Genomic DNA, 13,852 nt, shown 5'->3' on the forward strand with positions numbered 1-13,852 from the left:
GCTTATTTATTAAACATTAGTTATGCAAAATACTAATGCAATCAACTAATTGAATAAGCTTAAACAAAAAGCTTGTAAACAACTAAGAATTGGAAATACTCCCTCCGTCCCTATTAAAAAGTCCCAATTCACCTATGCATGCGTATTTTGGAGAGGTTACACATCAATTGTTTGAGTAATGCTCATTTTTCTCTTACGGAGTAGAATATTGTTTAGTTTTGCGCCTATTTAGGGCCTAATGTGTGTACTAGTCCTCTTAAATCCCTCTCATTTATCGTTGCAGACCTTGCAGTGCAGTTGCTACAGATCCTGACTGTCTGAGCATGTCTGCAGATGGCAAACAGAACTGATATTTTCAAGTGATTCAGAATCCTTACGCCTGATGTCTGCCTCTTAATTTCTCCTAAGCTAGATGAGATTACACTTGACTAATGCTCAAATCAGTTCAGTGCTTCATATCACTTCTTTCTTTTTAATTGCCTTGCGCCCTCCACAGTCATCAGTGACAGTTTTTCATCAGGTTTTCATACTAAATTTAATGTGTATATAGGAGCTGAGGCAGAATAAATGACATAAGAATGCAAGCTGTTTTCAAATACAAACTCACTAGCTTATGATTTCCTAAACAGAAGATAAATCCTAAATGCTTAATTCAAACTACAAATCTCTACAATTAATATTGCCAAACATGTCACAACTCACAAGTGCTCACAAGTTTTTCTGCATTTATTCTTGCAGGCAGTAAAAATAGTCACGCTTTACTGGTTATCAGGGGTTTGCAATTTGGTTTCTTGAGAAAAATCAACTGTTTCAGTTGTATATCATATACTTTGGGGTTGCACTAAACTTCTGGCATTCGTTGATGACTTTGTTAATTGCAACAAGGAAATCTTTCTCTTTCACAAACTTCCTTCGAGCCCGGATTGCAAAAATTCCAGCTTCAGTGCACACACTTCTTATGTCAGCACCTGTAACAACAGCTTGCATCTGATCAATATGCATTTATGTACTGTCCCAAAAAAAAAAAGTGCAAAATCTTGAAGTTTTTCTTGAGTGAAGTAATTAGCCTTAACTTCAAGAAGTGATGAAATTGCATACAGTATAAATTATGTTCTGTTAAATGAACAGGTAAATGAATTAAGATGATGAGAAAGGATAAAACATGCAAAGGGATGGGTTTTTATCTTTATTGTTCATAAAAATATAATTTCATGTGTGATCTATCTTTCCATGTTGTTTTACATCCACTAAAGAAAAGAGGGGAAACTTAGTCACCTGTGCAGTTGGGACACAAGCGAGCAAGAAGTTCAAAACGAATGCCCCTTTCACAACTCATGTTCTTGGCTTGAATTTTGAATATTTGAGTCCTACCCTTTAAATCTGGAAGACCAAACTCAACCTTCCGATCAATTCTTCCAGGGCGCAGGAGGGCAGGGTCAAGAGTATCAGGTCTGGATAACATCGAAAGAGCATGGTGAGATGATCAGATAACAACAATAAAGCCTTAGTCCTAAAACTACTTAGGAGCATATATAACCTGTTTGTGGCCATAAGAACTTTGATATTTCCACGAGAACCAAATCCATCAAGCTGATTTGCTATTTCCATCATAGTATGTTGTACCTCATTGTCACCATGAGCAACATCAAAAGAACGTGCACCTCCTATGGCATCAATTTCATCAAAGAAAAGTATGCAGGCCCTTTTTGACTTAGCCATCTGTAACAATGCATATACGTGTATAATTTAGCAATAAAGCAACTGAACAAGAAGGGAACACACTGGTGTTAAATTTTTGTGATCTTAACATAGTGCATACCTTAAATATATGATGAACCATTGCAGCACCCTTACCCTTTGTCCTGTAGGTAAGCTGAGTTCCATTAACACGAATGAAGCAGGCATCAGTTCTGTTAGCCACAGCTCTGGCTATCAGTGTTTTCCCTGTCCCAGGAGGACCATAAAACAAGACTCCTTTTGGAGGATCGACCCCTAGCGTGACAAATTTTTCTGGGTGAAGCATGGGTAACTCAACAACCTGCAAACAGAAACATAGCTTAAGGAACACTAAAATAGAAAGCGAGTAAATTTTTCTTACTGTACACCATTTTCAATTAGAATATTTAAGTTTAAGAGACTTACTTCTTGGACCATTTGTATCTGTTCTTTGTAGCCACCAATATCATTGTATGTTACATCAGGCCTCTCCTTCACTGTCAGCAAAGATGCATCGGGTTGAATTTTAGGAGGTAAGGGTATCTGTATCTTGTGATTCTTACTAGTAATCCTGTTAAAATAAGCACACCAACTTACTAGTGAGTTTATGTGTCTAAGATGGATTTTTAGCTGATATAGTTTCTGTGATCATGTCAGACACAGAGTAAAGGATGCATTGTAGTAAGGTAAGAGTAGAAGATGAGCTTGTAACTGTTTAATAGACAGTACTATCCATATAAAAGTAGCAACTCTTAATTTATTTCATTATTCAAAAAGCAGTAGAAAGTTGATGGGAAATACAGTTTTAAGACAAAGAGCTTAAACTCATAGTGTAACAACACTTAACCTATAGCCAAACAAGCCTTAGTTTATCCATGTGACAGTGCAGGATTCTGCAATAATGATCAGAAAGCGCGTAATATAGTTCAGACTACAGACGCAAACACCAGCTATGTAGCCAACTTGGAATCGTTAGCTGAGTTCTGGTGTACTAGCTTGCAGTAGCACCAAATCGAAGTAAAAGGTTCACATTAGTGACAGTAAGTAACATCAGGGAAATGAACACACAAAAATATCAAAGAGCATCAACAACATACCCAACACGCGTGCCTTCTTCTATATCAGTTGGAGAAACTCCATCATCAAGCCCAACAATAAAAATCTGTGATAATTTATTAAATGAAAATGTTGTCAGAAAAGTCGTAGGCAAAAGTATTCCCACTTTTCTTCTCTATTTATGCTTTCTAAACATACGATTATGCAAAACAAAATCCATTAGTAAAGTCTTAACCACATAGTGACACAGTCAATCCTACAGTGGCACAAGTAAAACAGTTAAGCCTTGACCTGCTACCTACCGTTACATGTAACATAGAAGCCAAAAGCTCTCATATTACAAAAGAAGTCTGCTAGGGAGCTGAGAAATTAGTAAAAAGAGGAGTTTGTGGGAAACATGAGGAAAAAGGAAGCATCAATTACCCTTAGAGTTCCTGGCATTCTAACCGCATACTTAGCTTGTTCGGTGTTAGGGTTCATTATGCTGGTGCAGTACGCAACCTGAACGTACATCAGTCACCATAAGTCCACAACTATTAAGAAATTTGGAGACTATTATTCAGGAGAGAAGATAATTAAGATAAATTTATTACACGGAGAGATTCTTCTGTCTTCATCATTAGTATATCCGATTTGAGATTCCATTTGCCACGAGCTGATAGTCCTGTGTCAGAATTCTCGATTCCTGACATATAAGAAGAGTATTTAGCTCAATCCTGATAATTAATTCATAATTCAATATCTAGAAATAACATGCAATGTTTCACTAAAAAGCAAAAAAAAAAATGTCTAGAATTTATGCCAAATAAAAGACCAACATCACTTGTAAGATGTCACCCTGACAAATGAAACAGGAACATCAAATACAGAACAAAATCAGAATCTAATAAGTTCTAACAGCTTTTTCCTTATCATACTTGAACTCTTTCCTTTTCCTTATCATACTCGTACCCTTCCCTTCTCCTCAAGACTCATGTATCTGTGTCAAAATCCGCAACACTCCGACATACCACTTAGGCATCTATACCAACCGTGTGTACATGTTCATTGTGTGTTTGTCCCCAAACATAATACATGACCATGTCAATAACAACATATCGAGCCAAAGTTAATTGCTGAAAGGCAAGTTACTTATATTCATAGAACCATTGGAGATGATGCAAATCATGCAAAGAACAACACATAATTTCAAGTACTACGTACTAATTTGTTAACTTATACGAAGTATAAAATTCAAGTTGCATTTTTTCGTACCACATAATTTCTTAACCCTCCTAGCATATTTCTTAATGTCCTTTTCCAATTCATCAATGTCGGTAGAGTAAGGTCCATTTCCCTGCATATATTATCAAACTAAAGTCTCAGAAAAAAAAAATCATCATTAAAACAAGCATAATGTTTTTCATTTCCTCAATCATTTTAATCATTTAATCCTTAATATAGTAAATAAAACCATTTAAATAATCAAGAATGAGAAGATTTAAATTGTCTTACATATTTTTTCAAGAAATCGATGTCGAGTTTGTCTAGTGGCTGAGGATTATTCTCATTGTCTGTTCCCATTTTTCAGAAACAAGTAATCTAAACTTAATCCTGCAACCAAAAAAAATCATGGTAATGATTTCTGCCATCGAATGAAACAAATATCTAGGATTATACAAAACTGGGTATCTCAATTACAGCAATTTTCGACTCATAAACCTGATTAAAACAGAGGAATATAAAATTTATTCAATTTAATACGTGATTATCACAAATTCAGCCTTGTTTTTCTTTAGAGAAGAAATCCCACAAAATGCAAGTTTTTCTCCAAGAAAATTACACTAAAAAAACCAAGTTCATCATCCAAAAATCATAGATTATATACTTATACCAGAAATTATGCATAAAAAGCAGTAAAAGAAACCAAGCATGGAATATAATAATCAAGATATTACCATAATACAATGTTTGTAATAAATAATACAAGAAGTAGAACAATCTTGCATGCAAACAGAATAATTCAATTGAATTATGGGTTTTTTTTTTTTTTTTGACAAATGAATTATGGGTTTAAATTTCATAATATGATTGAATTTGAAGTAAAAATATGAAAAGACTAACCGATGAATGAAAACAGAATCAGCAGAAACTCTGAAGTTAGAAGTCTCTCACTCAATAAACTCAGGCTTCTTGAAAATGAAGAAATCAACAGTGTTAAAACAAACTAAACTGAAATGTGTGATGTTTATATAAGCTGATTCTGTTAGGAAACGGTTGTACTAAAATTGTCTTAACTAACTTTTGTCAAGGGTTTTATCGGTTGTACTTACTTTTTTTTTTTTTTTGAAGGGAATTATTTTACTTAGCTAAACATGCAAATATTGTTTGGTAGCAATGCCGAAGTAAATTACGAGTATTATTTTAATTTTGAGTGCAGAGAGTAATAAAAGAGCAAATGATGTTAACATCGGATTTAATTACAAACTAAAAAGTATTCACATACTGCAGTAACCGATGAAATCTTGGCTTAGTGGCAAAGACTGAGAGCTTGTGTACAGTAAGTCACAAGTTCAAATCCCATACCCCATTTGAAATTAGGTTTCAAACCACACTTATTTCCGATGTTAAAATAAATTGTTTAAAAATTTCGATATAAGTTTATAACAGTGATAACAAGGAGTGGGAAGTGAACACTGAATGAGGGAAGAGAATAATTAATACTACGTATTACAATTTAGGGTGGTACTTAGGGATTAAAGGCAAAGTAAAACCTTTGCTTTAATTAGTTGGATAGCAAATACTTAAAGCTTCACCATCATCGATTATCATACATAAAGTAAGCAACTAGCGATCAACAAACCTTCAATTCGCACATTGGTCTATGAAGTTACTACAATTACAATCTTAGCATGATATTTTCAAGGCTAATTACGCACTACTATGACATATAGCAGTCAGGCCAGTCATGTAACATCTGCATAACTCGACACAACTGCCAGAACACAGCGGCATGGAGTACACAACAATGCTTACACAACCCCTAAATAACATAGCACTATACAGAAATATGTGAACAAGATTGATTTTCAAAACTATTGGTTGAGATTTGAGTGGGTGCACCAGGTGTTGTGGCTTCAAGTACAATGCCAATCGACAAGCTAGGCATTGACATCTTCTCAAAGTGACAAACTTGACCTCGCTCAAAACACGATAAGATGTTAGATATCAAGCTAATCTGTTGTCGAAAGCGCAGACTGCAACACCTCCTCCAGGTACTTCTCTGCGGCAGCAAACTGTCTTCTCTTGTCTTCAATTGCCAGTGAAGCCAATGCTTTGTCCTAGAAAGGTAAAGGGAAAAAAAATGAGAAAAACAAGCTGAGAACGTCAGAATGAAAAATCAACTATGGTGGCAAGTAAAAGAATTCAGAGTAATTACAGGAGGCAAATCTTGGTAACTTCTTAAAGTATCAAGAATAGGTTTAGTTTTCTTCTCCATCTCTTTCTTGTGTTCCGCCATTTCTACCAATACCCCATGGCTGATTTCAGGGGCATAACCCACACGATTCAGAAGTGCCTGCTCATACAAGGGAAGAAAAACACCGTAATCAGTACCCAGTGCAATAAAGGAAAGGCAGCAAAAACTTTGATACTCTTAACAGTTTTTTTTTCATAGAAGAAAGGCGCCGTAATTTTTTAATATACCAAAAAAAAATTCATCAGTCTACTGTATAATTTATAGAATAAAAGGGAAAACAATCTAGCAAGCAAAAAGTGTCAAAATTTTGCTGGTTCAAGAAAAGTACAGTATACTGTAACAAGATGGAGAAATCATTCCATAATGTTCTTCCTCTTTTCTGATCTGAACACTCATCTGATCCATAATTTCAATACTATTATACATGATCAGTTGCTCATCCAGCTCATATAGCCTAATTTAAGACCCGCTGTGAATTGTCAAGTTTTAGCATATCAATCAAAGCCTTAATCCCTTAAGTTTTAGCATATAAACAGCAAAAATCATATGCATCTCAGTATCTTTCCCCAGGAAACGCGGCTCATCTGATCCATAATTTCGATACTATTATACATGATCAGTTGCTCATATAGCCTACTTTAATACCCGCTGTGAATTGTCAAGTTTTAGCATATAAACAACAAAAATCATATGTATCTAAGTATCTTCCCCTAGGAAACACGGAGATTCCAACAACAATTTGTAAAGCCAAAGTGATCAACACAAACAAGTAGTATACAGCTTAAGCCTCATGCTAAGGATTTCACAAAGAAAAAGAAGCAAAAACATCACAAAGATCACAAATGACAAAGTAGCCTCAAAGACTCACACAGCACTGTATATTGAACCAGCAATCCATAGTATTTAAATCAATGTCACATATGGAGATAAATGAAGCATTCCTATTTCTCAATCACGAGCATGCAACTATAAAAGGAAGCCATAAGAAAGGCCGGCAATTCCATTCTATTTCCCTACCAAATGATAGCAAGCAATAGTTTAAAACTTTCAAAGGCAGCAAGTAATGTACACTACCTTGTAGTTGGAATATCTCTGATTGTATTCACGCTCTTTTGAAACCAAGAGTGGCAAATTTGTCTTCCAGTTTTCAATTTGAGCCTCGCAAGGAGCTACTTCATCCTCCAATTGAGCAAGTATTCTAAATATATGCAAGCAGCTACAATCATTAGTTCGAGCCGAAAAAACAAAACTAATCAAGCTTCTGAACAAAAATGTCCTCAAAAAAGTTATCAAGGTAACAACCACGAATTTACCAAAGATAGCATAAACAACTAATCTACAAAGTACAAACATTTCTGATGAATCTCACTGACAGCATACCTTTTCAAGTAAGTTAGCCTTGCAATAGCCTTTCGTGTATAATCAAGGAGCACCTTAGATTCCTTTTGTACCTTTGCCCTCTTCTCCTCTACTCCAGACTTTCTGAGCGAAAGATCTCCCATCGACACAAGGAAACTAGAAGCATATTCATTCTTGTAAGTTCTCTAGAGACTAAGTACAAAAACCAAAACCATATTAAAAAAGATACACATTGTGCCAAGCAACACTCACCTGCTCAACTCAGTGTCTCTTATGTTCAACAAGTTGGCAACACTCGCCAAAACTTGCGCCGAGCCCACTATGCTGGATGGCAAACTCTCTTGAGCCAAACCCACATTCTCCAATAGTTCCCTAATCCTTGCAGCTAAGCATCCAAAACACCCATCAAAATCATCAGAAAAATAAATCAAAACCAACTTAGGCAATTTTCTTAATATAATTTACTTTGGCTAGCCACTGCCTCATTTTTCCAACTACACACTTGAAAGTCGAAACCACAAACTCGAAAATCTAAACTCACACAAACATCACCATCAAACAATTCAACATCCAAGCACCCAAAACCAATCCCATGTATACAAGACAAGCTAACACAAACTATAATCAGTAAGCAATTCAAAATTCCAAACAAAACATACAATCTACAACACAATGCCATTCAAATATATCATAAACAAGTTAAAGGGTCAAGGCCAAAACCTTGAGATCGATACTCGGCCGCCTTTTGTCGAAAATCATTGGCAACAATGCCAGCAGCTTGAGTCTTAGCCTGAGAAACAGATGCAATATTATGCAAATGTGCAATACTTCGAGGGGTGTATTCGAATTCGGGCACATCTTTTCCAACAGCATCAAATTGAGAAACAAGCCATGCTTTCACCTCCTGAATTCGAGCAGCATCAAACCCACTACCCTTTGATTCATTGCTGCCCGATGGATCGGACCCAGAAACCAAATCACTCATTTTTCTTCACAAAATCACCAAATATATAAGAAATATAACTTTTTTACCGGAAATTGGAAGTACCCACGAACGATCACACACTGGAGTACAAATTGATTCCTTCTTTTTTGAAATTTTTCTGGGGTTTAATTGAAATCTGACAAAGTTTCAATTCAACTACCCAATTGATAGAAATGGAGTTTAAAATAAAGTAATAATCGAATTTAAAATTTTGGAGCTTAGGGTTAAGTAATTAATTGAAAATGAAGAATATATACCTGAATCAAACAAGAAAAAGGGTTGAATTATTTCGATAATTATAGTCGAAAATGTGGGTAAATTCGTCGACAAATGCTGGGTGTGTCGGTTTTCCAGAAATAATTTTCCGGTGAGGTTTGCGGGGATGTTAAGTGAGAGACGGAAAAACGGTTGTTGGGTGGGATGAAAGGAAATGGATTGAAATTTGAATTTTGAGTCATAAAAATGCATCGTTTCGTCTCACAAAATATGAATGGACTACTCAATATTAGAGACGGGTCAACACGACATGATTAATTAACACAAATTAACACATTTAAGAATTACTAACCTCTATGAGAGTAAGGGATAACTCAACTAGTTAGAACTTTCCTCCTGATTTCAAGAGATCTTGGGACCGATTCTAACCGGGGCCCTTGTGTTTTAGCTCAACTTGATCTTGATACATTATTTTCTATTACGAGTTGGTTGGTCAAGTCAATAATGCTTTTAATATTTTAAGTATATAATTTGTATTCATTTAATGTGTTTTATTTCTAAATTTGCATAAACACATAGTCAGTTTTGACCTTTATCAAGTTTGAAACATGCTAAGTGAGAGTACTTAATGTACTATTTAAGATTTAGAAATGATATTAATCTAATTTTAATTTGGTTGGAAATAGACTTTCAGAACTTTCCAACGATATACACCGTATTGAGACAGATGGAGTATTATTTATCCTAATCTAAGTTCGGGATCAAAGTTAAGATAAAAATAAAATAACGCAAAAAAATTGGAAAATTCTAGGGGAAACGCCTAGATATGGAATTTTGAAATTCCTATGGCGTTTCTCCACAATTTTGAAAAAGTTAGCCGTTTGGCGTCCTTAAAAAATACTTTAACTTCGGCGATCGATGACCTTGCCTTCTGTTGGAGGTAATCGGTGGTGGTCTGTTGGAAGGAGAGAATGGTTGAGTTAGAGGGAAGAAAAACAAAGAATACATACAAGGGTATATTTGTCTATTTATATTTAAATACGGGCGTTACCTACTAAAATAGGGTGTCGTTTAGCTTGTCACAAAAAGAAGTCCCACCAAAAGGCGTGAATCACAGTTCAAAGCTGCCTGCCTGCCTCTCCTCTACCCGTCGAGCGTCGACGAGCTGACCACCATTTCTGCTAAGACACTGTAAATCTCTTTCCCATTTTTTAAATTAAATTGTTCAATTGAGTTCTTTGAATGAGTTAAGTAATTCAACTATTTAGTTAATTTGTAATACTACTGGGTTGATTTGTCATTGAATTTCAAGTTTTAACTTGCTAATTAAGCTTCAATTAGGGTCTATGTTTTTCTTTTTATTGGTAATTAGTTGATATAACTGGGTGAATTAGCAATTTAATTATGAATCATCAGTTTGATTATGAACTTGATAATTTCCATTGTTAAGCTTAGTATGTGATCAATCAAATTATTTTACTTAATAAGGATGATCTTGCAACCCTTTTCATGGTGATTCAGTAACACTAATGTGTCATTGTTGAATGATCACTATGAAAGTTTTGCATTCTTTATTGCAATTGTGGAATTTTGTTATGATAGTTGTTGTGTCAACTTTCAAGTCATTGGTAATGGTTTGTGTGCTGTTGTTTCAATGTTCGAAATCGTGCTTCATCCTGTTTTTTTTTTTTATTAATCCAATTATAAAATCATACTCAGTTGATTTTTATGAAGAATTATTGTGTTTATTACAGAGTATTTGAGCATATGTTAGTTGTAAAACTTGAGCGGTTTTACATTAGAAATAGCAGTAGCAATCTGATAGAGTGTAAAACATATTCCTGACATCAACCATCAGCTTAAGCTTTTGGTTGAGTTGGTCCCTTAACATGGTATCGGAGCTAACGTGACACAAAGGTCATGGGTTCGAATCTCATTCACCCCTCCTTCAAAGTGGAATTAATTCGCGCCCGGATGGGAGGGTCCGTGCTGCATCCACATTTCAAGCCCAAAGGGTCTTTCATGTGAGGGGGAGTGATGGAGTATAAAACATATTCCTTGGTCTCAACCATTAGCTTAAGCTTTTGGTTGAGTTGGTCCTTTAACAATCTTTTGGGAACATTTGTTTGTAGCGTTGTGAGAGAATTATTGCCTTCATATGTCAATGCTATACCCAACTATTAGTACTTTGGAAAAACCACACCAATGCTGTGGTGACTTTTGAATGCCTTCAAAGATTGAATTCCGTCATAAGGTAAAGTCAAGTGATCACGGGGATGCAGTATGGTTTTAAATTGTTGCAGATTATTAATCTGAAACATAATTCCATGGCTTAACTTTATGTTTTTGGAATTTGGTTATCCCTGTACTTTCTTCCACTTGTATCACAGATTTTGTATTTTCTTTTATTTATTTTTTCTATGGCTCAATTATGTGCAATTGATAATCTGTAATTGGGGTAGAACAGGATGGAAACTTGCCCCTTCGTTATATTACTTGCTAATTTGCTATTCTGAATAATGAGGTCCTTCTTGCAGTAACACGTTCTTGCATTCATTATGGACACTTCTCCTGCTGGGTTTCCTGTACCCCATAAGAAGCTCACTGTTGATATCAAGGTTTCTCTCCTTCCCTTCCTTTCTTAGTCAAAAGTATTATACATGCATCCATTTGTTATGAAGTTAACCGACCCAGTAGGAAACTTGAAACATTGAGACGTGTATTGTAGCTCATACATGGTTCTTAACTTGCTTGCACCTTTACATAGTCTGAACGAAACACATTCAATTTTTATTTTTATCTATCATTGATAAGAAATTGAAGTTTATTCTTGTGTAAGTTACGTGGTGATATGCTTAGTTATTGTGCAATGACAATTTGAGTCAATTTTTTTTTTTTAAAAAAAAAGGTCTTTTGGAGTGGTTTTGAAATCATTTTTGACACTTTTTATTGACTGGATGCTGGCATTTTGGTTGACAGAAAATCAAAACAGATTTGGTCATTTGTCGATATGAAGATCATTTCCTTGTGAGTATTGCACTCATCTTGCTCCATCTAGTGACTTTCTGCTTTACAGCATCTCAGTATTATTTTCTATCTACCAGATAATTGTGATTTAAAAGAGTGTGAAAACAGGTGATTGTGACTCAGCTTGGAAGTATGGGAACATTACTGCAAGCCAGAAAGGAGGAAGGTGTATCAGTTCAACCTACATTCAATGTGTCTGTCATATTTGGTAAACGAGATGAGGTAAACTGGTTTGTTAACTTCTTACTTAAACAAAAAAAGGCTTTCATGGGTAAGTAAACTAATTGAATGAACATGCTGTCTATGCAGCCATTGCTTTCGGCTTGTGCTCGCCAGCTGATTGAAAATATAAGGTAAATTCTTTTCTTTGCTCAATCGTTAGAGAAAAGCCTTTGAACTGATGCTTTGTTTTCATATGTTAGATACTTGGTGTGTCATTTTCTCGGTGTTCAATCTCCCTAAGCAGAAGCTGACCTCATAGATGAATTTCCAATAATCCATAGAAGCATAGGCCTGCTTTATGCCTTACGCCTGAAAACCTCAAGTAATATCTATGGACAAAGCATAACAATAGAGTGATGTCCGATCCTACCTTTCTCCATTTTCCATTGTCATTAATGGTAGTGGAGCAAAGTGATAGGTAATAGATAGAATTTAGCTCCTTGTTTTGCATGAAAAGTTGAATTTGGTTGTGGAGGACATCTTGGAAGAACCAATTTCCACCAACTTAGGCTAAATAAAAGTCCTTTGGTGGTTATGCCGAACCTTGCTGCAGAGGCAAAAAGGTTCCTTATAAACAATCGAAGTTATGCAGACCATAGTCTGGGCATGAAAATCTTCTTGAAGTTGGAATTGTGTATGGGATTAAATTAGGCACGACAATGAAAAAGAAAATATTAAGGAATGTTACATTTGCTTGAGCAGAGGTTAAAGAGTTAAATGCATTATGTAGGACCTGTCTTCTGCCCTAATACCTGCAAGGGGAAAGCTCGATCTGTGATATGGCGTCCCTGGACCTACTACAGTTAGGAGAAGGCCCTTAAATAATCTTGAGGGCTACAGAAAAGTATAAGGCTTCTCCAAGTGAATTCATTTGTTGTGGTCTAGTAGAACATTGTTGCTGCTAAAGAATGAATTGCTTGAGCAGAGGTTATAGAGTTGCTACTCTTACAGTGAATGTGTCTTTTGATTTAAACTTGTGAAGTTATCTAAAAAGGATGGCTATTGCATTTGATAGTTCTCTGTTCTGTTTTTCATTTTTACGGTTACTTTACCCAGCAAGCATTGACAATTTTCTTCGATGATTTCTTCAGTGCTGCTGGCTCGTCTATGTCACTGGTGCTTTCTCTTGGTCTGAAGGACCATTCTGTGGTATGATCCCAAGTCATCCTTTGGCACTTATATCAATTTACCAGGATTTTTTATGATGATTTTTGCTTCATGGCAGGATACAATCAAGGCCATAGTCTCTGCAGTGATAGAAAATCGAATGTGGTGATCTTCTTGCTACATGGAACATCCAACTTACAGCAGTTTCATCATTTTTCTCTGGTACAGCATAGCTGGATGCACTCAAGCAGCAGAGCAGGAATATGCACTGCTTTCTCTATGTCAATTTTCCTAAGATTATAAATTTTCTAATATGCTCAAGATTTTTAGAGATATATATAATCTATTTGCTCGTATTAAACCATTTTACACTTATTATGGCGCATAGTTTTAGGTGATAAGTAGTTGTTTGATTCTCAATTGCTATTTTATTGGAAAAGTAGATGTGATAGGAGATAATGGGATATTATTTTATTGAAAAAGTAGATGTGATAGAAGATAGTGGGATATTTTTATACGGAGTATTTAATGTGAGATGGTAGGCTCTATCATTTTGACAATGGAAAGAGAGATGTACATAATCCGAGATAAATGTCACATTCTCATAATATCATGTTATTATAATTTTGTAATCAATAATCAAGGATTCTCCTTAATCTCACAAGATTGTGCTTTATAATACTAGTCTCCTTCCCGTCTTATAATAT

The 13,852-nt window shown here is 35.3% G+C and overlaps 3 protein-coding genes across 3 annotated transcripts; 1 reads left to right on the forward strand and 2 right to left on the reverse strand.

Moving 5' to 3' along the window:
* Positions 1-788: 788 nt before the first annotated feature.
* Positions 789-4,114, reverse strand: LOC145608238 (26S proteasome regulatory subunit 7A-like). Its single transcript, XM_081663848.1, has 9 exons — positions 4,027-4,114; positions 3,366-3,457; positions 3,196-3,273; positions 2,814-2,878; positions 2,143-2,287; positions 1,820-2,038; positions 1,538-1,719; positions 1,276-1,451; positions 789-968 (listed from the first exon to the last, which is right to left on the reverse strand). Exons 1-9 carry the CDS (start codon positions 4,112-4,114, stop codon positions 811-813), a joined length of 1,203 nt encoding a protein of 400 aa, XP_081519974.1. The 3' UTR covers positions 789-810.
* Positions 4,115-5,591: 1,477 nt separating this feature from the next.
* On the reverse strand, positions 5,592-9,020 carry LOC145608999 (AUGMIN subunit 1-like). Its single transcript, XM_081664576.1, has 7 exons — positions 8,831-9,020; positions 8,309-8,577; positions 7,841-7,973; positions 7,610-7,744; positions 7,304-7,427; positions 6,191-6,328; positions 5,592-6,092 (listed from the first exon to the last, which is right to left on the reverse strand). The coding sequence occupies exons 2-7, from the start codon at positions 8,571-8,573 to the stop codon at positions 5,985-5,987; spliced, it is 903 nt and encodes a 300-aa protein (XP_081520702.1). The 5' UTR covers positions 8,574-8,577; positions 8,831-9,020; the 3' UTR covers positions 5,592-5,984.
* Positions 9,021-9,837: 817 nt separating this feature from the next.
* LOC145609299 (uncharacterized) lies at positions 9,838-13,705 on the forward strand. Its single transcript, XM_081664815.1, has 7 exons — positions 9,838-9,980; positions 11,327-11,407; positions 11,769-11,816; positions 11,925-12,038; positions 12,126-12,169; positions 13,130-13,187; positions 13,264-13,705. Exons 2-7 carry the CDS (start codon positions 11,348-11,350, stop codon positions 13,312-13,314), a joined length of 375 nt encoding a protein of 124 aa, XP_081520941.1. The 5' UTR covers positions 9,838-9,980; positions 11,327-11,347; the 3' UTR covers positions 13,315-13,705.
* The last annotated feature ends 147 nt before the right edge of the window (positions 13,706-13,852 follow it).

Source organism: Chenopodium album, chromosome 23 (genome assembly GCF_948465745.1).
Source record: "Chenopodium album chromosome 23, dcCheAlbu1.1, whole genome shotgun sequence".
Taxonomy (NCBI): Eukaryota; Viridiplantae; Streptophyta; class Magnoliopsida; order Caryophyllales; family Amaranthaceae; genus Chenopodium; species Chenopodium album.

Coding starts and splice junctions, on each gene's coding strand:
- LOC145608238 (XM_081663848.1), bottom strand. CDS start 4,114: ATGCAGGGAAATGGACCTTACTCTACCGACATTGATGAATTGGAAAAG. Junction 2,879..3,195: donor GAATGCCAGGAACTCTAAGG/GTAATTGATGCT, acceptor AAATTATCACAG/ATTTTTATTGTTGGGCTTGA. Junction 2,288..2,813: donor GAAGAAGGCACGCGTGTTGG/GTATGTTGTTGA, acceptor TTATTTTAACAG/GATTACTAGTAAGAATCACA.
- LOC145608999 (XM_081664576.1), bottom strand. CDS start 8,573: ATGAGTGATTTGGTTTCTGGGTCCGATCCATCGGGCAGCAATGAATCA. Junction 7,974..8,308: donor GGCCGAGTATCGATCTCAAG/GTTTTGGCCTTG, acceptor TTGGATGCTTAG/CTGCAAGGATTAGGGAACTA. Junction 7,428..7,609: donor AGGCTAACTTACTTGAAAAG/GTATGCTGTCAG, acceptor GCATATATTTAG/AATACTTGCTCAATTGGAGG.
- LOC145609299 (XM_081664815.1), top strand. CDS start 11,348: ATGGACACTTCTCCTGCTGGGTTTCCTGTACCCCATAAGAAGCTCACT. Junction 12,170..13,129: donor CAGCTGATTGAAAATATAAG/GTAAATTCTTTT, acceptor TGATTTCTTCAG/TGCTGCTGGCTCGTCTATGT. Junction 13,188..13,263: donor GTCTGAAGGACCATTCTGTG/GTATGATCCCAA, acceptor GCTTCATGGCAG/GATACAATCAAGGCCATAGT.